This window comes from Microcaecilia unicolor, chromosome 2 (genome assembly GCF_901765095.1).
Source record: "Microcaecilia unicolor chromosome 2, aMicUni1.1, whole genome shotgun sequence".
Taxonomy (NCBI): Eukaryota; Metazoa; Chordata; class Amphibia; order Gymnophiona; family Siphonopidae; genus Microcaecilia; species Microcaecilia unicolor.
Window position 1 is genome coordinate 661,348,128 of NC_044032.1, and position 20,988 is coordinate 661,369,115.

General features: G+C 44.9%; 1 protein-coding gene across 1 annotated transcript in view; it reads left to right on the plus strand.

The window, feature by feature from the left end:
- The window catches only part of NDST4 (N-deacetylase and N-sulfotransferase 4), a 250,009-nt gene that overhangs the window by 180,310 nt on the left and 48,711 nt on the right, over nucleotides 1-20,988 (plus strand). The window contains 1 exon segment of the mRNA XM_030191802.1: nucleotides 7,240-7,410. Within this exon segment, the coding sequence (XP_030047662.1) occupies nucleotides 7,240-7,410 (171 nt within the window).

A 20,988-nucleotide genomic window follows, 5' to 3' on the forward strand; every position in this document is an offset into this window, starting at 1 on the left:
GTCATTAGGAGACCTAACTGAATACGGTAGCAAATCGGGAGCCAGTGAAGCGACTTGAGGAGAGGACGGTTGCTCAGTGCGTTGCCTCTTCTTCCCTGGGCCTAGGTGAAAACATCTCTGCATGAATAGAGGGGGAGTCCCATAGCCAGCCCCTCCGAATGACACTGATTTAAAATGTAGAACGAATTAGTACTATAATCATGAAACTGGGGGAGTCCCATGGCCAGCCCCTCCGAATGACACTGATTTAAAATGTAGAACGAATTAGTACTATAATCATGAAACTATACTTCCTCTTTGTACATCCATATGCTGGACAAGACGGCATGTTAAGTGAGATTAAATAATGCTATGAACAATAAATAACAACAACAAGGATGTAGCAGCTCATAGGTTTGCTTGAATACATTTTTTCTATGTAATTATATTGCAGGATCCTGCCATGTGTGTTGAGAAGTTTGACGTTGTAGTAGACTTATGTATGGTCAATTTTAAGATATGGGATAATGTAATGATATTTAAAAATATCAATTTTTCCATTAAATATGTACGTGGTTATGTTGATGCGGGGCAGCTGTTGGGCAGACTACTTAGAAATCCATTATCAAGGGCATTCTAAGGCATTATTTTGTAGTATCACAAGAAACACTACTATATACACAGTGCCCACCCATATTGTTCCTACTCATAGGGTGCAACTGCGGGGAGATCGGCTCCACTCTCCTCCCATTCCATGTCCTTTTTCTCCTCACCACACATCTCCTCCAGTCCGCCGTTTCTCAAAGACTTCAGGAAGGCAGCTCTCTCTCTCACACAGGTAGCAGGAATTACATACTGCTTCCTAATCCAGGGAAACTGGTCCTCTTGGTTCCTGCTCTCCCTCCTAGCCGCTGGTGTTTCTGCATCCCCCTTACTGCTGATGCTCGGGCCCGCTCCTGGTAAGGGAATCCTATCCAGGTTTTGGGTCCCACCCCCTCCCCTGCTGGCTTCTGGGTATGATAGTTCTAACTCTACTGGCTTCAAGGGAAGCTTCAAGGACCCTGTCCTATTATCATGTTAAAATTAATGTCAAAGTTACACAATTGCAGGACTTATGAAATAAAGAAGAGGCACTGTGGAACAATCTGGAAAAAAGGAATGGAAAATCTCTTTACATTGGTGTGATACATAGGCCTCCTTCAAGACACAAGTGAGCAAAGATTAAATTTGAAGACATTCAAAATATGGCTGTTAAAGGGGAAGTACTACTAATAGGCGATTTTAGTATGCCAGGTGTTGATTGGGGTATCCCTTTAGCATAGTCTTCTAGAAGTAGAGAGATCCTAGATTCTCTACAGGGAGAATTGTTCCAGCAGTTGAAGCCATACTGGACTTAGTGCTTCTAAGTATTTCTAATGTTATAGGGGGTGATCAGTTGTGTGATTCCGTATTAAGACAGGTATGGAGATGGTTCATTCAAAAGTGAACGATCTAGACTTCAAAAAAACTAACTTTGTTGAGATGGGGGATTACCTCAAGAAGTTAGTTGTATGGGAACATCTGGAAGTAAAAGCAATGGGCAAAACTGAAAGGAGCTATTTTAAGGATTACAAACCCTTTGTAAGGAAAGTAAATAAAATTAAGAGGAAAAGAAGGCCACTTTGGTTCTCAAAAATAGTAGCTGAAAACGTAAGGAAAAAGAGATTAGACTTTATAAACTATAAGAGATAGCAGAAAGAGGAAGACAGGCGCCAATATCTGGAAACGCTAAGAGAAGCTGGTAGAGTAGTCAGGAAAGCAAAGAAGCAAATAAAAGAAAAAAACTAGAGGAAACAAAACCTTTTTCTTAAGATAGGTTGATGATAAGAGGAAATGCAGAAGTGGCTTTGTAAGACTGGAGAGTGAAGGGGACGAATATGTAGAAGCTGATAAGGATCAGATGAATTTGCTTAACAAATAATTCTGTTCTGTGTTCACAGATGCAGGACTGGAAGTAAGACTATGGAAGACAAACATAAATAGGAATGGAAGTATGATTGACCCTGAACAATTTTCAGAAGACAGTGTTCGTGAAGAGTTACCTAAACCAAAGTGATGGGAGCGGATGGCATACATCCGAGGGTACTGAAGAAACTTAGGGAAGTTCTGGTGACTCCGCTGTCTCTAGAGTCAGGAGTGGTCCTGGAGGACTGCAAAAGAGTGAAAGTGTTACCTCTGTTTTAAGTAGATTAGTGGAAACGCTTCTAAAACAGAGAAAAGTGCGGTTTCTGGAAACCAATAGATTGCAGGACCCGAGGCAGGTATTGTCGGCCAAATCTGATTCATTTCTTTGATGAGGTGACCAGAGAGTTGGATAGAAGGAGAGCACTTGTAGTGTACTTAGATTTTAGCAAAGCAGTTCTGCATAGGTGACTTATAAATAAATTGAATGCCCTAAAGTGAGTGACTGGGTTAGGAACTAGTCGAGTGGGAGGTGACAGAAGGTAGTGGTAAATAGACTTCACTCTGAGAAAAGGGACTTTACAAATGATGTGCCACAAAGATTGGGTCTTGGCCTGGTTCTTTTTAACATTTTTGTTGGTGATATTGCAGAATGGCTGTCTGGTTACGTTTGCCACTTTGCGGATGATACCAAATTTACAATAGGGTAGATACCTCTGATGAAGTGGATAACATAAAGGGGACCTAGTGAAGCTTGAAGAATGGTCCAAAATTTGGCAGCTAATATTTAATGCTAAAAATAAAAATGCAGGGTCAAGCATTTGAGCTACAAAACCTGAAAGAGTGATACAGTTTAGGAAGGTAAATTCTTTTGTGCACGAAAGAGGAGTGGGACTTGGGTGTGATCATATGTGATGGTCTTCAGGTGGCCAAACAGGTAGAAAAGGTGATGGCGAAAGCCAGAAGGATGCTTGGGTACATAGGGAAGTGAATGGCTAACAAGAAACAGTTGGTGACGATGCCTCTCTGTGTATAAGTCGCTAGTTGGACCTCATTTAGAGACTACACCTTCAAAAGGATATAATAGTTGGTCCAGATGGTGTCTACTAAAATGGTCAGTAATCTTCATCATAAAGCATATGGGGGAAGACTTAAAGGTGTTAATAAGTATAGTTTGGAAGAAAGGCGAAAGAGGGTAACTATGATAAGAAACATTTAAATACCTCCATGGCATAAATGCCCAGGAGGTGAGTGTCTTTCAATTGAACGGACGCTGAGGACATTTTGATAGCCAGCGCTGACAGGGCAGGAGAAGAAAGGGGATCGCTCCAGCCCATCCCATTCGACCCCAGGGATCTCACTCAGGTTAAGTCCCGAGGGTGACAAGGGTTGATGGAGTAGTATGGAGGGGGTGATGGGTTTTTGATTCTAGGTGAGACTTCCTGTAGTGGCATGGATCGGTGGGTTCAGTTCTTCAGGGGTGAGATTCAGGGATTGGAAAGAGGGTGGCTGAGAAAGGGATAATAGGGATCGTATTGACATTTCCCCTTCTGTAGGTCCTGGCCAATATTTGGTAGACTCTTAGCCAGTCATGCCCCGAGATGCATTACTGGTGCGTGGACATGACTCTGCATTAATTGTTGGGGCCACCTTCAGCTCACTACAATCAGTGTTTATGAAAAGAACTGACTGTCACCGGCTAAATATTGAGCAGAAAGTGTTAAACTTGGAGATGGCAAATTGAATCCTAAGAATAGGACTAAAATATATATAGTATCAAAAGAATAAAAATTTAACAGCACTGTATAACAATCATATAAAGAAATATAAATATCAGAAGACAGCAAATGATAACATAATAGGCAGCATGGAATAACATTCATATAACATAGATAAAATATGAAGAATAACATTCATATGAAAATAAAAAGATGGGAATATGAGCCAGGCTATCCAAAAACTGGAACCGAAATGAAATTTAAAATAAACAGCATTTAATAACTTTTTCAAACTAATGATAATAAAACAATTTCACATTAAAAGTGACTCGACACAATGTTGTGTTTCGGCCAGATGGCCTACATCAGGAGTCTATAAACAAAAACAATAAATAAATACATAAATAGAGTACACATAAATATAATATTCAAAAAAGAGGAACATATATGAGATATCAAACATCAAAATAATTACCATGCTAATATGAATACTAAAAGTCATATTTTGTAAAAAAATATTACATGTAATGGCCTATAACAAAAATCTATGGACAAGAAAAATGACTAAACGCATGAAAAAGAAACACATAAATGAGATATAAAATATGACATATACCAGACAAATGCCATAATAGTCATAAACATCATAAAACATAAATTATGAAGAGTGTTGTTTTACATGTACTTACATAGGTGTTTATAAAATGTGAGACGGACTAACCTTGTAACTGAGATCAGTGAAATATGATCATCAATTGATATAATAAAGGAATCTGTAAAAGGAAATAAAAAATATGGGTGAAAAATAAAAATTAAAAAGTATAATGTAAAGATAAAAATGAAATTAAAATAAAGGTAGACTAACCTCAAATCACAAATGAAAAATCTGCAGACAAGGACTTTAAAATGGTCTGCTTAGATCACGATCCACCTCAAGTTTGGAACGAGTGTCTAGCGGAAGAAACAGCGTATAAGAAGAGAAAACGTGATGTACCTATTTATATCGTGATCTAAGCACTTGTCAGCGTTGCCAAATGGCCAAATACATATTAACTTAAGGTGGATCGTTATCTAAGCACTTATCGGCTTCACTTGGCTTCAACTGCATGCATGACCATATATACAATTTCTTACACTTTCTTCTGTTTTTTTGCAGACTATTTTAAGTCCTTGTCTGTATGTATGTATGTATTCATATTAGCATTGTGGGATCTATTGAGTTCTCCACGCATGTGGATTCTCTTTAGAATAACATTCATATAACATAGATAAAATATGAAGTCAGCACATTACAAATGAAACACCTTAAAAAGCATGCATTAAAACATTAAAAAAAAAAAAATATATATATATATATATATATAATGCTAATGCTGTTCGTACAATACAAAGAAACATCTTAATAGGTAGCCAAGAGGGAAAGTGCAGTTGACATATGGATACAAAGTCATTGAGATAAATAGATGGGTGTCTAAACTGAAGACAAATTAAATGTATATGTAATCCCCTATTATAGTGAGGATTACTAAAGAACATGAGAGTGCTCTCCATGAGTTTTCTTAGAGGAGGGTTCTATGGTTGTGGGTGGTAAAGGATCCAGTCCAAGGGGGTGGGTTCCTGGGTAGGTTTCAGTAGGAAATGGGAGAGTTTGGGAGAATTTAGGAGCTAATAAATAATGTTGATGGGTTATGCATGAGGTCTTTGGTTGCCTGTACCTTTGCCGGGACTCTTGGAGGAGAAGGGGAGTACTGGATGGGTTTGAGAAACTATGGCTGACCCAAAGAGGCGGTTTCTGCTAATGTCGGTATTAACTGTGAGAAGGAGGAGTGCTCCAGGTGGGAAATAGGGATCCCAGCCCGGGAGCAGGAACAGTGAAGAGTTGTTTGGAAAAGGTGGTAGCCTGGAGAGGTTCTCCTTTGGAGGAGAGGAGTGTGGATACACAGGGAGGTCTGATCCAAAGGAAGATCTACTACTACTACTACTTAACATTTCTAGAGCGCTACTAGGGTTACGCAGCGCTGTACAGTTTAACAAAGAAGGACAGTCCCTGCTCGAAGGAGCTTACAATCTAAAGGACGAAATGTCAAGTTGGGGCAGTCAAGATTTCCTGAATAGAAGTGTAGTGGTTAGGTGCCGAAGGCGACATTGAAGAGGTGGGCTTTGAGCAACGATTTGAAGATGGGCAGGGAAGGGGCCTGGCGTATGGGCTCAGGGAGTTTATTGCAAGCATGGGGTGAGGCGAGACAGAAAGGGTGGAGCCTGGAGTTGGCGGTGGTGGAGAAGGGTACTGAGAGGAGGGATTTGTCTTGAGAGCGGAGGTTAAGGGTAGGAACTTACCTTAGCTTGTTTCACCCAGGAGGGATGGGTATGGACAGGAGGGGCTGTAAATATGTACATACTGTAGGATTATAATCTGCCTTTGAGAAGATACACCCTATCTCTAAATTTGCTCTGGATTTATAATTTGCGTTTGATATCAAGTTGGATTACAAACTGTTTGAGATGAAAGGATTTGAATTGCCTGTTACAGAATTCAGTAACGATGGAGTTGGCATAAAATAACATCCTTGGTGTGGGGAGTGCTTCTTGGAAGTGAGAGTGAAATCCTTGCTCCTGGACTGATCAAGAGTACTCAAACAAGCCCAGCTTAACCTCCTATGGCCTACTAGAATAAGTCCAGCCCCGGCCTACGCCCAAGCTCATGTGATTGAGACCACACACTGAGTGAGAGAGTGTTGGTAGACATTATATTTGCTTATGGCCTGGCCTGAGTAGAGCAGAGTGAGCTGGTCGGTGAGACCCGGGTTACATACAGTTAAATAAGGAACTGGTTTACATTACTGAGTGTGGAGCAAGCTAGTCAGTCATCACATGTATTAAAGGCTTACAATAAGAAACTCTTTCACCTGCTTCTTGAAGTAAAGGTAGTCTTAAGTTTGACACTGGGAATGAGTTCCAGAGTACGGGGGCTACTGTCGAGAAGGTTCATTGGTGGGTATCACATTATGCAATTTCTTTTGATGTGGGTACAAATCGTGATAATCTTTGAGAAGACCTTAGAAGCCTCAAAGGTGTGTAGAGGGTAACTTATTCTTTAGGCACTCTGGCCTATTTTGTCTGAGGATCTTGAAGATCAAAGATGGAGTTTTACACTTGGCCTTGTAAGGTACTGGTAGCCAGAGTAGCTTTTGCAGGAAGGGTGTGATGTGGTCACGCCCTCGCAGTCCTCTATCAATCATGCTGTGGCATTCAGAATTACTTAAAACTGCTGCAAACTGTTTTTGGTTTGACCAATGTCAGGGCATTAGAGTAATCCAGTCATGATATTTTGGCGTGGACCACAATGGTCAGACTTGTCTTTTATATATACCTAGAGAGAGATTTTATAGTTGTCACAGGTGGTAGAAACAGTTTTTAAAGGTTGCTTAAATTTGTGGGATCAAAGTAAGTGATGAGTCTATCAGGATCCCAAGGTTCATGACCTGTGATTTTAGGGGGCGTTCATACTTCCAATGTTTTTATGAAGTCAGGTACCTGTCCATGTGTTTGCCTTTCTATTAATTGATGAGGAGTATTGAGTTGGCCCTCCTGTCTCTTGCAGCACCAGCGAGCTCATGAGGACCTCACAGCTCTCCAGTATACATTTAACGAGGTGATCACTGCTGGGCCTCACGCCCCCTCTGAATTACATGCTCTGCAGAGGAAATGCTTAATGCCGGGCTGGTATGCAACTCACATAGACCGATGGCTAACACACTTCCCTTCTTCTCAGGTAATGTCTAACTGGCATATTCCAAGAAATCCTCACCTCTCAGGCTAAGCTGGGGACAGAAAGGATGGGAAGAGAAATACTTATTAAAATACTTTACTTTTAAAATAAAGGTAGAAAAAGCCAGCATTAAACACCTAGGAGAGGTGCTGTGAGAGGACTTCCAGAGAAGGAGAGAACTTCATTGGTAAGAATTTGCTGAGACATTGCTTTTAAACTTAAGGAAAGGTAGTCTTAGAATTAAATAGGTAACCTTGGGGACTTTATTTTAAGTTACTCTGCTCACTTAGCAAAGGAGTTTAAGGAATAGTTTTTCTTAACATATAAAGTCTCTGTTAGAGGTCCATAGTCTAGCATTTAAGGGGGTTATTTTACAGTTACTGTAGTATCAGTATAAAGTTTATTAAAAAATTTCTATCCCACCCAACAGTACAACCATCTGGGTGACTTACAGCTAATAGGCACAGGAAACCTCAGTTTAGATTTTAATTCCATCCCACCCACCCCAACTCCTGCCTACCCCTGGTATATTATAAGCAGATACTATCTCTGTCCCTAGAGGGCTCACAATCTTGGTTTTTGTACCTGAGGCAACAGAGGGTCGAATGACTTGCCCATGGTCACAAGGAGCTGCAGTGTGAATTGAACCCAGGATTCTGGGATCAAATCCCACTGCACTAACCATTAAGCCACTCCTCAATATTATCATAGCCTAGCACTTAGCTAATAATCTGAGTGAACTTTAGTTTACATATTCCCACTCCATTAGCAACTTAAGAAATCACCAATAATAAGATGCAGGCAGCAGTCCAGCAGCGAGATGGGAGCTATCCAGTCTTTTGCACTGTCACATGTTTGATTATCTCCCAGTTGGTGAGAAGTCATATGTGTGTACTCAGTGCAAAGAGTTACTAGCACTCAGGGAACGGGTCCGATCTCTGGAGGCTAGAGTAGCAGACTTGGAGGATTGAGACTGATAGAGAGGTTTACAGAGGAGGTCTACAGAGACATAGTAGAAGTCCTGTCTCCAGTTTGGAAACCTCTGTGCTGCCATGGAGGAGAAAGGTCACCTGAAGGGAGAGCATCACCACGGAGAGGCAGTAAGTGATCCTGTAGCCAGGACCTACCCTCCAGGAAATGCAATATCCTCTCACACCGAGAATATTTCTTCAGGGGCTTCTGCTCAGGAGGGAAGGGTTAGGATAGTTGTATTAGTTGGAGATTCAATCACTAGGTATATAGATACGTGGGTGACTGGTGGACATGAGGATCGCTTGCTCACTTGCCTGCCTGCTGCAAAGGTGGCGGACCTCACATTTCACCCAGATAAGATTTTAGATAGTGCTGGGGAGGAGTCTGCTGTCTTGGTACATGTGGGTATCAATGCCATAGGGATATGTGGGATGGAGGTTCTGTAAGCAAATTTAGGATCTTAGATAGAGAGCTGAAATTCTGAACCTCCAGGTAGCATTTTCAGAAGTGTTCCATGTTCCACATGCAGGGCCCAAGAGACGGACAGAGCTCCAAGATCATAATAAATGGATGAGATGATGGTGCAGGGTTTAATTACACATTGAGTGAAGAAATATTTCCTCCAGTTTGTTTTAAATTTACTTCTTAGTAGTTTCATTGTGTGCCCCCTAGTCCTAGTATTTTTGGAAAGAGTAAACAAACGATTCACGTCTACCTGTTCCACTCTACTCTGTATTTTATAGACCTCTATCATATCTCCCCTCAGCCGTCTCTTCTCCAAGCTGAAGAGCCCTATTTGGTTTAGCCTTTCCTTGTAGGGAAGTCATCCCACCCCCTTTATCATTTTCTTCGAGACCAAAATTTTTAACATTTAGCCCTGGACAATTTTTGCTCTGTTCCGTTATGGCAGAAAAGCATCCAAGTTTTGGGAATGCCCAATTCCTACCCTCAACATGTCCCCAAAACACCCCTTTGTGATTTGGAAAAAGTGCATACGAATTGCATAGAAAAATGTCTTATAAATGTATTTATTTATTTTATTTATTACATTTGTATCCCGCGCTTTCCCGCTCATCGCAGGCTCAATGTGGCTTACGTAGTAACAAGAGAATACAATCTGTAGTATCTGAATCAATAAAGGAGGTATGTGGTAGGACAAATGAACAAGGGTAAATGGGATAAAAGAGGTATGAGAGAAAGGATAGGGATAGGTAAGGAAGTGGAGCGATGAAGAAGAGGTAGGGGAAGAGCATGGAGGGTAAGAAGATTGGTAGGAAGTAATTTCTGAGTCATTGTTGTTAATGATTAGATGAACCGGTAAATGGATGGGTTGCTTATGTTTGCTTATGGTAGGTCAAGTCATTTGGGTAAATCTGTTTGAATAGATGGGTTTTCAATAGTTTCCTAAAGGGAAGGTATTCACTAGTTGATCAAATGTTTTTGGGTAGAGCATTCCAGAGTTGGGAACCCAGGTAGGGGAAGTTAGATGCATGATATGTTTTGTACTTTAGTCCTTTGCAATTGGGAAGGTGCAGGTTAAGGTATGTTCGTGAAGATGTTGACCTGTTTCTAGATGGAAGATCTAATAGATTGACCATGTAACTTGGTGATACTCCATGGATGATCTTGTGTATTAGTGTAATGGCCTTAAAGTTGACTCATTCTCTAATAGGGAGCCAATGAGGTTTCATACGGAGGGGTGTTGCACTTTCAAATCTAGGCTTCCCATAAATAAGTCTAGCTGCCGTGTTCTGGGTAGTATGAAGTTTCTTCATGATTTGGGCCTTACATCCAACGAAGATGGGTTTCAAAAATAGCAACGTGGACGTTTTGACAAAAAAACGTCCATCTGCTGCTCTGTGCAATTTTTTTTAGACATTTTCTCTTTCAAAAATGAGCCCCCGGTCTACTATGGTCTTTACTGCAACCTTTCTATTGAGATGTCCTATCTTTCCTGTTTTGGTGATATCTTTTAAAGATACTTTGTTCCAAAGCATGCGCTTCGAGTGACTGTCAGCCTTCACTCAGTTTCTAGTTTAAATGCTGCTCTATCTTGTTTTTAAATGTCGATGCCCCCCCCCTCCCCAGAATGTTGCCCAGTTCCAAACAAATCTAAAACCCTCCTCCCTGAACCATCGCCACATCCTGTCCCTTGGGCCCTACGCATGGAATGTGGAGCACTTCTGAACTACCCTGGAGGTTCAAGATTTCAGATTTCTACCTAAGAGCCTAAATTTGCATCCAGAACCTCCTTCCCACATTTTCCTATGTCATTGGTACCCACATGTACCAAGACAGCTAGATCCTCCAAGCACCGATCTAGATGATGTGTGAGGTCCTCAGGCAAGTAACCGGGTAATCCTCATGTCCACCAGCCACCTAGCTATCTTCATGCCTAATGATTGAATCGCCAACTACAACAGCTGTCCTAACCCTTCTCTCCTGGGCAGAACTTCTTGGAGACATATCCTTGGTGCGAGAGGATAGTACATCCCCTGGTGGGCATGTCCTGGCTACAGGATTACTTCTTGCTCCACCAGGGTGATGCTTTCCTTTTAGGAAACCTCCCTCCTCCAAGGCAGTACAGGGGCTGAATAACAGCTGGGACCACATAAGCTGCCGCAGCCTGCCTGTCTACATTTAGCCTCTAATATGAGGTGCTGCTGCCTGGACATGGCACGGCAGTGAATATCGAGGACTAATTTAGTCAGCGATGAACAGCATTTAAAAAAACACTCTCTGCCATTGGCTGAATATCAGGGGGATAGTATCTTTTATAGCTGTTTAAAGGGGAGGAGTGTGATGTACAGAGAAGTCATTTTGACTTGTTTCCCCCAATACATGGATTGCCTTTCCTTTGTTCCTCCAAATACATTTTGTCTAGTGACGCCACTGTGAAGGAGCCAGATTTGGAAGTGCAGTGGAGGGGGGGGGGAGGAGGAGGAGCAAGAAAGATGCTGGATGGATCCATAGGATGGGAAAGAGAGAGAGAGAGGGAGGGTGAACTGCTGGACTCATGGGGGAGTCAGGAGAGTTGCTGGACTTAGGTTGAGAGGCAGGAGAGTAAATGGACTCATATGAGGAGGTGAGGAGAGTAGGTGGACTGACGGGGGGGGGGGGGCGGGGATGGTTCAAGAGAATAACTGGACCTACGGGGGGAAGAGAAATGTGAGGTGTCAAGAGAATTGCTGGACTAGTGGGAGGGGATCGTAGAAATATAGAAAAATGTAGACAGATAAAGAAAATTTAGTCTCTCCAGTCTGCCCATCCATGCCATCCACTTTCCATATTACTCCCTTAAAGATCCTATGTACTTCTCCCAAGCTCTCTTGAATTCGTTTCCACCATTTCCACCAGGAAGCCGTTCTACAAATTCACCACTCTTTCCTTGAAGAAATATTTCATCAGGTTATTTCAGAGTCTATCCCTTTTCACCTTCATTCTATACCCCCTCGTTCCAGAGTTTCCATTCAGTTGATGGTGCAGAGGTATTTAAATGTCTCTATCTTAGCTCCTCTCTCCCTCCTTTCTTCCAAAGTATACATATTGAGATCTATTAAACCATTAATTTACTTACCACAGAAGTCAAATTTATCGGCCTGTAGTTGCCAAACTCTTCCTTACCTCTGCTTTTGTGGAAAGGAACCACATCTTCTCCAGTCCTCCGAGACCACTTCTGATGCTAGAGAAGAATTGAAAAGATCAGCCAGTGGAGTTGCTAGAACTTCCTTTCTTCAGTACCCTTGGATGTATGCCACTCTGTCCCATTGCTTTGTTCACCTTTAGCTTAACCTGTCCCTCCAATTACCGCCCCATCTCCCTCCTACCCTTCCTCTCCAAATTACTTGAACGCGCTGTCCACAGCCGCTGCCTTGATTTCCTCTCCTCTCAGGCCATCCTCGACCTGCTTCAATCCAGCTTTCGCCCACTACACTCAACAGAAACAGCACTCACCAAAGTCTGTAATGACCTGTTCCTTGCCAAATCCAAAGGTCACTATTCCATCCTTATCCTCCTCGACCTATCCGCCGCCTTTGACACCGTCAATCATAATTTACTTCTTGACACACTGTCCTCATTTGGGTTCCAGGGCTCTCCTGGTTTTCCTCGTATCTTTCCCAACGCACCTTCAGAGTATTTTCTAATGGCTCTTCCTCCACCCCCGTCCCACTCTCTGTCGGGGTTCCTCAAGGATCTGTCCTTGGACCGCTTCTTTTCTCGATATACACCTCTTCCCTGGGCTCACTGATCTCATCACATGGTTTCCAGTACCATCTCTATGCCGATGACACCCAGCTCTACCTCTCCACTCCCGATATCACAGTCAAAACCCAGGCCAAAGTGTCGGCCTGCCTCTCAGATATTGCCGCCTGGATGTCCAACCGGCATCTGAAACTGAACATGGCAAAGACTGAGCTCCTTGTCTTTCCACCCAAACCCTCCTCTCCTCTTCCCCCACTCTCCATCTCTGTTGACAATGCCCTCATCCTCCCCGTCTCGTCAGCCCGCTATCTCGGAGTCATTTTCGACTCCTCCCTCTCCTTCTCTGCCCATATCCAGCAGACAGCTAAGACCTGTCGCTTCTTCCTCTATAATATTAGCAAAATCCACCCATTCCTCTCTGTACAGACCACCCAAACCCTCGTCCACTCACTCGTTACCTCTTGTCTTGACTATTACAACCTTCTCCTCGCTGGTCTCCCGCTTAGCCACCTATCCCCCCTTCAATCTGTCCAAAATTCCGCCGCACGTCTTATCTACCGCGTGAACCGATACTCTCATATCACCCCTCTCCTCAAGTCGCTTCACTGGCTCCCGATCCGCTACCGTATACAGTTCAAGCTTCTCCTAATGACCTTCAAATGCACTCAATCTGCAGCCCCCCATTACCTCTCTTCCCTCCTCTCCCCCCTATGTCCCCACCCGTAACCTCCGCTCTCAGGACAAATCACTCCTATCTGTACCCTTCTCCACCACCGCTAACTCCAGACTCCGCCCCTTCTGCCTCGCATCACCTTATGCCTGGAACAGACTCCCCGAGCCCATACGCCATGCGCCCTCCCTGCCCATCTTCAAGTCCTTACTCAAAGCCCATCTCTTCTCCCTTGCTTTTGGCGCCTAACCACCTTCCCCATTCATGATACCTACACTGACTACATAGCTTATTACCTTTAGATTGTAAGCTCTCTTGAGCAGGGACTATCCTTCCCCATGTCTTAACTTGTACAGCGCTGCGTAACCCTTGTAGCGCTATAGAAATGCTAAGTAGTAGTAGTAGTAGTAGTAGAACACAGTCCTCTGAATATCGTTCAAGGACTACCGCTCCTCTGTTCCTAAAATATTTAAGCAATTCCACCCTATATTTGTCAGCTTCTTCATATTCCTCCCCTTCACCTTTGAGTCTCACAATGTCACTTTTGCACTTCCTCCTATCATTAACATAAGTACATAAGTACATAAGTAGTGCCATACTGGGAAAGACCAAAGGTCCATCTAGCCCAGCATCCTGTCACCGACAGTGGCCAATCCAGGTCAAGGGCACCTGGCACGCTCCCCAAACGTAAAAACATTCCAGACAAGTTATACCTAAAAATGCGGAATTTTTCCAAGTCCATTTAATAGCGGTCTATGGACTTGTCCTTTAGGAATCTATCTAACCCCTTTTTAAACTCCGTCAAGCTAACCGCCCGTACCACGTTCTCCGGCAACGAATTCCAGAGTCTAATTACACGTTGGGTGAAGAAAAATTTTCTCCGATTCGTTTTAAATTTACTACACTGTAGCTTCAACTCATGCCCTCTAGTCCTAGTATTTTTGGATAGCGTGAACAGTCGCTTCACATCCACCCGATCCATTCCACTCATTATTTTATACACTTCTATCATATCTCCCCTCAGCCGTCTCTTCTCCAAGCTGAAAAGCCCTAGCCTTCTCAGCCTCTCTTCATAGGAAAGTCGTCCCATCCCCACTATCATTTTCGTCGCCCTTCGCTGTACCTTTTCCAATTCTACTATATCTTTTTTGAGATACGGAGACCAGTACTGAACACAATACTCCAGGTGCGGTCGCACCATGGAGCGATACAACGGCATTATAACATCCGCACACCTGGACTCCATACCCTTTCTAATAACACCCAACATTCTATTCGCTTTCCTAGCCGCAGCAGCACACTGAGCAGAAGGTTTCAGCGTATCATCGACGACGACACCCAGATCCCTTTCTTGATCCGTAACTCCTAACGCGGAACCTTGCAAGACGTAGCTATAATTCGGGTTCCTCTTACCCACATGCATCTTGTTCCCCCATTTTGCAGCACAGAAGCACATAATCCAGAACACAAAAGCACCAATTGCCTTCAAAAATGGAACAAGTCTTTTAATTCACAACATAGGTCAATCTTGTACATCTGTGACTCGACACAGGCCATGTCTTGGTGCACAGTGCCTGCATTAGGGGTTAGTTAACAGTGTTAGTCCAATATAGAAATGCCCATCATCTCAGCTGAAAGCAGGGAATAAAAATATTCTAAGGTTCCAGTATTATGTAGCCTACTGAGCGGAACCTTTCGCCTTTTAGTTGTCACTGATCCAGCAACTTTGGGGATTTCAAACTCCAATTCCTTCTCTCTCTAGGATGCTCTCACCTCCTCTACTTCCAGGGCTGTATATCGATTCTTCAGTTTGAGGGCAAGTGGAGTCATAATATTGATCCTGCAGGGTCTCATGATCCAAGTCCAGTTGTCCACTTTCAGCACAGCTTCTTCTTCCCCACTGCTGGACATCTTTGATCAATGAATCATCTTTTTCACAGATCCTTTCCAACCTTTCCACCTCTTCTCTTGGTTCTTTCATTTCTTTCATGAGGGATTGAAGCTGAAGACATCTTGCACTTTGAACCAGCCCCTCTCCTGGGATCACATTTTCTGTCTGAGACAGAAGCTGTAACTGGGGCAACAGATTTGGTGACACAATGTTTCCAAGCCATACTACAGGAATTTTGCTGGACTGGCAGAGGGAGGGAGCAAAAGAAAATCTGGAACTTCCAGGTGGAGTGGGAATGCGGGGGGAGTCTGGAGAACTGCTGGTCTTGCTGGGAGGGGTTTGGGAGAGATGTTGGAGTGGTAGGGAAGGGGGAAGAGACAATCTGGATCTGCAGTGGGAAGGGTGGACTAGGGAGAGGTGGGACTGTGGGAAATGGGGGAAGAGGGGGAGAGAAGCTGGATGCACAGAGGTAGATACACATTCTACACTGGGTATTTGGAGTGAGAGAGAATAGAAAGGAAAGAGAAAGATGCCATCCTGGGGGAGGGCAATAGAGGGGAGAGATGTGGGACTCAAGGAAGGAGGAAAGATGTTGGATGCTGCATGGAGAATGGAGAGGAGAGAGACATACTGGACAACTTGGGAAGAATAAGGAAGATGCTGGGTCGTGTTGGGTGGGGAGTATAGAGAGAGAGAAGAAGCTGGACTCAGGTAGGGATAAGAACACAGAAGAGAAATGCTGGACATGGGGAAGCATAGGGTCATGGAAACAGGGGTGGTGTTGGATACAGGTGGGGGGGGGGATAAAAACACAGAGGGGTGATGCTGAAGAAGGGAGGGCAGGGATACAGAATGGAGATGTTGTGCAGGGGAAGGGAGATGCTAATCATGGGGACAATATAGGGACAGGAACAGAGAGGGTAGATAGTTAATGGATATAGAGAAAGAAGAAATGGCAATATGGACAGAAGACCCTGGAAAGAAAGTTAAGAGAAGACAGAGGAAAGTAGAAATCAGAGACAGGACAAATAAAATTAGGAAAAAAAAATCAAATGATCAGACAACAAATGTAGATACTTAATTTCATTTCTTATTTAATGATTAGAAAATGTCAGTTTTTGGAATGTACAACTACCAGAACTGCTATCAGACATGGCTAAGGTCTATGGCAGGAATTTGGGAGGGGACCCCAAAGCTCTGTACCAAGCTATGCCTTTTTCAGGTTCAGGCAGGTTTGGGGCCTCCTCTGGCCAAGGAGTCATGTACAATTGCCTTGGTTGCACACTACTCCTAACACTATGCCTGACATCTGGTATCTTTATATTTTGCACAGATTAGGAGGAAATGCATCTCTTATTTCTACTGCTTCTACTACTTATCATTTCTATAGTGCTACTAGACATATGCAGCGCTGTACACTTGAACATGACAGACAGTCCCTACTCACTACTACTACTACTACTACTATTTAGCATTTCTATAGCGCTACAAGGCGTATGCAGTGCTGCACAAACATAGAAGAAAGACAGTCCCTGCTCAAAGAGCTTACAATCTAATAGACAAAAAAATAAAATAAGCAAATCAAATCAATTAATGTGTGCAGGAAGGAGGAGAGGAGGGTAGGTGGAGGCGAGTGGTTACGAGTCAAAAGCAATGTTAAAGAGGTGGGCTTTAAGTCTAGATTTAAAGGTGGCCAAGGATGGGGCAAGACGTAGGGGCTCAAGAAGTTTATTCCAGGCATAGGGTGCAGCGAGACAGAAGGCGTGAAGTCTGGAGTTGGCAGTAGTGGAGAAGGGAACATAGTAACATAGTAGATGACGGCAGAAAAAGACCTGCACGGTCCATCTAGTCTGCCCACGATAAACTCATATGTGTATACCTTACCTTGATTTGTACCTGTCTTTTTCAGGGCACAGACCGTATAAGTCTGTCCAGCAGTATTTCCCGCCTCCCAACCACCAGTCCCGCCTCCCATCACCGGCTCTGGCACAGACCCCGTATAAGTCTGCCCTCCCCTATCCTAGCCTCTCAACCACCAACCCCTCTTCCCCCCGCCACCCAATTTCAGCTAAGAAGGATGTATCCATGGAGCGGAGTGCACGGGAAGGGGTGTAGGGAAATATCGAGTGTGGAGAGATACTGCGGAGTAGCAGAGTGAGTACATTTATAGGTTAGTAGAAGAAGTTTGAACAGGATGCAAAAACGGATAGGGAGCCAGTGAAGCGACTTGAGGAGAGGGGTAGTATGAGTAAAGCGACCCTGGCGGAAGACGAGACGGGCAGCAGAGTTTTGAACCGATTGGAGAGGGGAGAGGTGACTAAGTGGGAGGCCAGCAAGAAGCAGATTGCAGTAGTCTAAATGAGAGGTGACAAGGGTGTGGATGAGGGTTTTGGTAGAGTGCTCGGAAAGAAAGGGGCGGATTTTACGAATGTTGTAAAGAAAGAAACGACAGGTCTTGGCGATCTGCTGGATATGAGCAGAGAAGGAGAGAGAAGAGTCAAAGATGACCCCAAGGTTTCGAGCTGAGGAGACAGGGAGAATGAGAGAGCCATCAACAGAAATAGAAAACTGGGGGAGTGGGGAGGTGGGTTTGGGGGGAAAAATGAGAAGCTCGGGACTTATCAGGGGGACGATAAATGACCGCTATTCAAAGAGGCAGAGGAGAGAAAAGGTGGATAGAGTGGACTTCAAAGGAGGAAAAAACAGTGAGATTGAGGTGGAAGAAGGGGGTTGAAATCTGGAGGAGGGAGAGAGAAGTAGTTCAACACCGCCCCCGCGACCAGCAGGGCGAGGAGTATGTGAATAAAGATAACCGCCATGGCAGAGGGCTGCGACTGAAGCAGAGTCATCAGGGCAGAGCCAGGTTTCTGTTATGGCGAGCAGATGGAGGTGACGCGAGATAAAGAGGTCCTGGATATAGGGGAGTTTGTTACAGATACAGCGGGCATTCCGTAGGGCGCAAGAGAAGGGCAGAGAAGAGGAGGGGAGTAGAGGAATAGAGATGAGGTTAGAGAGGTCGCGGTGAGATCTGTAGAGTTGGGATAATAGTTGGTGAGGAGGGCCAGGATTGGGATTGATGTCACCGGCTGAGAGAGAAGGAGTAAAAGAGAGCGGAGGAGAGTAGGAGAGGTGTGGCCACGAAGGCGTTGAAGGCGAGAGGTATTTAGGTGGAATGGGGAAGGCAAAATGGAGGGAAGAAAGAGACAGAGATTAAAAGCCAAGAGGGAGGAAGAGGGTAGGAGAGAAGGTGAGGTGATGAAGTCGATGGATGGGCAGTGAGTTCCTGTAGTGGAGAGATGTAGGGGGTGAGGGAAAAGATTAGGAAGGGACAGGGCTAGGAAGAGAATGTGAATAGGGGCCATAAATGACTGAGGTACTTTAGCAACTGGAAAGAAGATTAGATGTAAAGAGAAAAATGCCCCACCTAGAGCGGAGGCCCTGAGTGGATCGGAGTGGACCTGGGTGTCACCCCGGAGAAGGCTGTAAGGATATGCAGATGAGCTGCAAGTCCTCCACAGCACCTGAAAGGCAGCCGGTGGTAGAGCTGGGCACCTCTCAGTTGAGGAAAGGCTTACCAGGGGTTAGGCCGAAGCCAGCATTCCTCCCCCTGAGGGTCAACAGAGCTTACAATCTAATTAGGACAGACAAACAGGACAAATAAGAGCTAAGGGAATTACTAAGATGGGGATGATAAAGTAAGGGTTCTGAACAAGTGAGTAAGGGTTAGGAGTTAAAAGCAGCATCAAAAAGGTGGGCTTTTAGCCTAGATTTGAAAACAGCCAGAGATGGAGCTTGACGGACCGGCTCAGGAAGTTTATTCCAGGCATATGGTGCAGCAAGTTAAAAGGAACGGAGTCTGCAGTTAGCGGTGGAGGAGAAGGGAGGATAAGAGAGATTTACCCAGTGAACGGAGTTCCCGGGGAGGAGTGTAGGGAGAGATGAGAGTGGAGAGGTACTGAGGAGCTGCAGAGTGAATGCATTTATAAATCCATAAGAGGAATTTGAACTGTTATCGGAAACGGATAGGGAACCAGTGAAGTGACTTGAGGAGAGGGCTAGTAGTAATATGAGCATAGCGACACTGGCAGAATATAAGTCATGCACAAGAATCCTATATAATAATTCTCACCACCAACTTTCTAAAATAGCTGCCTGTGTCCGTGGCTCCTGGAGTTGCTGAGCTAGGCTCCGTAGCCAGGCTGACGTCACTCACAGCTGATTCCCAGACAGGGGGAGGAGTAGGGAAACACGCAGAGCAACTTGCTCCGCGTGTTTCCCTACTCCTCCCCCTGCCTGGGAATCAGCTGTGAGTGCGCCGCTGAAACACCCCCTCGGCGCGTCACCCAAGCCCCCCCAGCACATCAACCCCCCCCCCCCCCCCAAAAAACACATCCACTCCCTCCCCCCCACGGAGCACATCAACCCCCTCTCCACCCGCAGCTGCCACTGGTAACGCTGTCCGGCCGCTGCTTCTTCTCCTGTTGAGCAGCAGCGGCTGCTACAAAAAGAAAAAAAGCCATAAATGTTTTTAAACCTCAAACGCGGCACCGCAGACAGCCATCAGGCATTGACTGTCGGCTCTGCAGCCGCTCCTCCTCTCGCCTCTCACGTCGCTGCGCTCCTCCGAGGTCTTACTCCAGGGGCAGTGACGTGGAAGCGAGAAGAGGAGTGGCTGCAGAGTCGGCAGCCAATGCCTGATGGCTGTCTACGTTGCCGCGTTTCAGGTTTAAAAACATTTATGGCTTTTTTTCTTTTTGTAGCAGTCGCTGCTCTCAACAGGAGAAGCAGCAGCGGCCAGACAGCGTTACCAGTGGCAGCTGCGGGTGGCGAGGGGGTTTGATGCGCGGGGGGGGGGAGGGTCGCTGGACATGGGTGGCTGGAGGGGGGGCAGGGGGAGGAGGAGGGGAGAGTCGCTGAACAAGAGTGGCTGCAGGGGGGCAGGGGGAGAGGAGGGTCGCTGGACTTGGATGGCTGGGGGGGCAGGGGAGAGGGAGGTGGGGAGGGGGCCCTGAGACCAGAGAGGTGGGAGTGGGGAGGGGGGCCCTGCAAGAGGGGGGGACCTGCGAGAGGGGGGCACACACTCACTGTCTCTCACATACACTCTCTCTGACACACTACGTTTATCACACTCTAGCTCTCTGTCACACACACACAGTCTCACACACACAGACACTCTGTCTCTCACACACTCTCTCTCTCACACAAACACACACACTGTCTCTGTCTCTCTCTCATTTTCACTCTGACACACACACTCCATCTCTCACACATACTCTTTCTCAAACATACACACTCTGAGGAAAACCTTCCTAGCGCCCATTTCATTTCTGTCAGAAACGGCCCTTTTTTACTAGTTTTGAATAAATTGAAGAGGAGAGAGATGGCTAAGTGGGAGACCTGTGAGAAGCAAGTTGCAATAGTCTAAGCGAGAGGTGATAAGAGTGTGGATAAGTGTTCTGGTAGTGTGCTCAGAAAGGAAAGGGCGAATTATGGTGATATTATAGAGAAAGAAACGACAGGTTTTAGCAGTCTGCTGAATATGTGCAGAGAAGGAGAGGGAGGAGTTGAAGATGGCCCCATGTTTATGAGCTGATGAGACAGGAAGGATGAGAGTGTTATCCACAGAAATATAGAATGGGGGGAGGAAGAGAGGTTGGTTTAGGGGGAAAGATAAGAAGCTCAGTCTTGGTCATGTTTAGTTTCAGATGGCGGTGAGACATCCAGGCGGCAATGTCAGACAGGCAGGCTGATACTTTGGCCTGGATTCCTGCTGAAATCTCTGGTGTGGAGGTGTCATCAGCATTAAGATAATACTAAAAATCATGGGATGAGATCAGAGTACCAA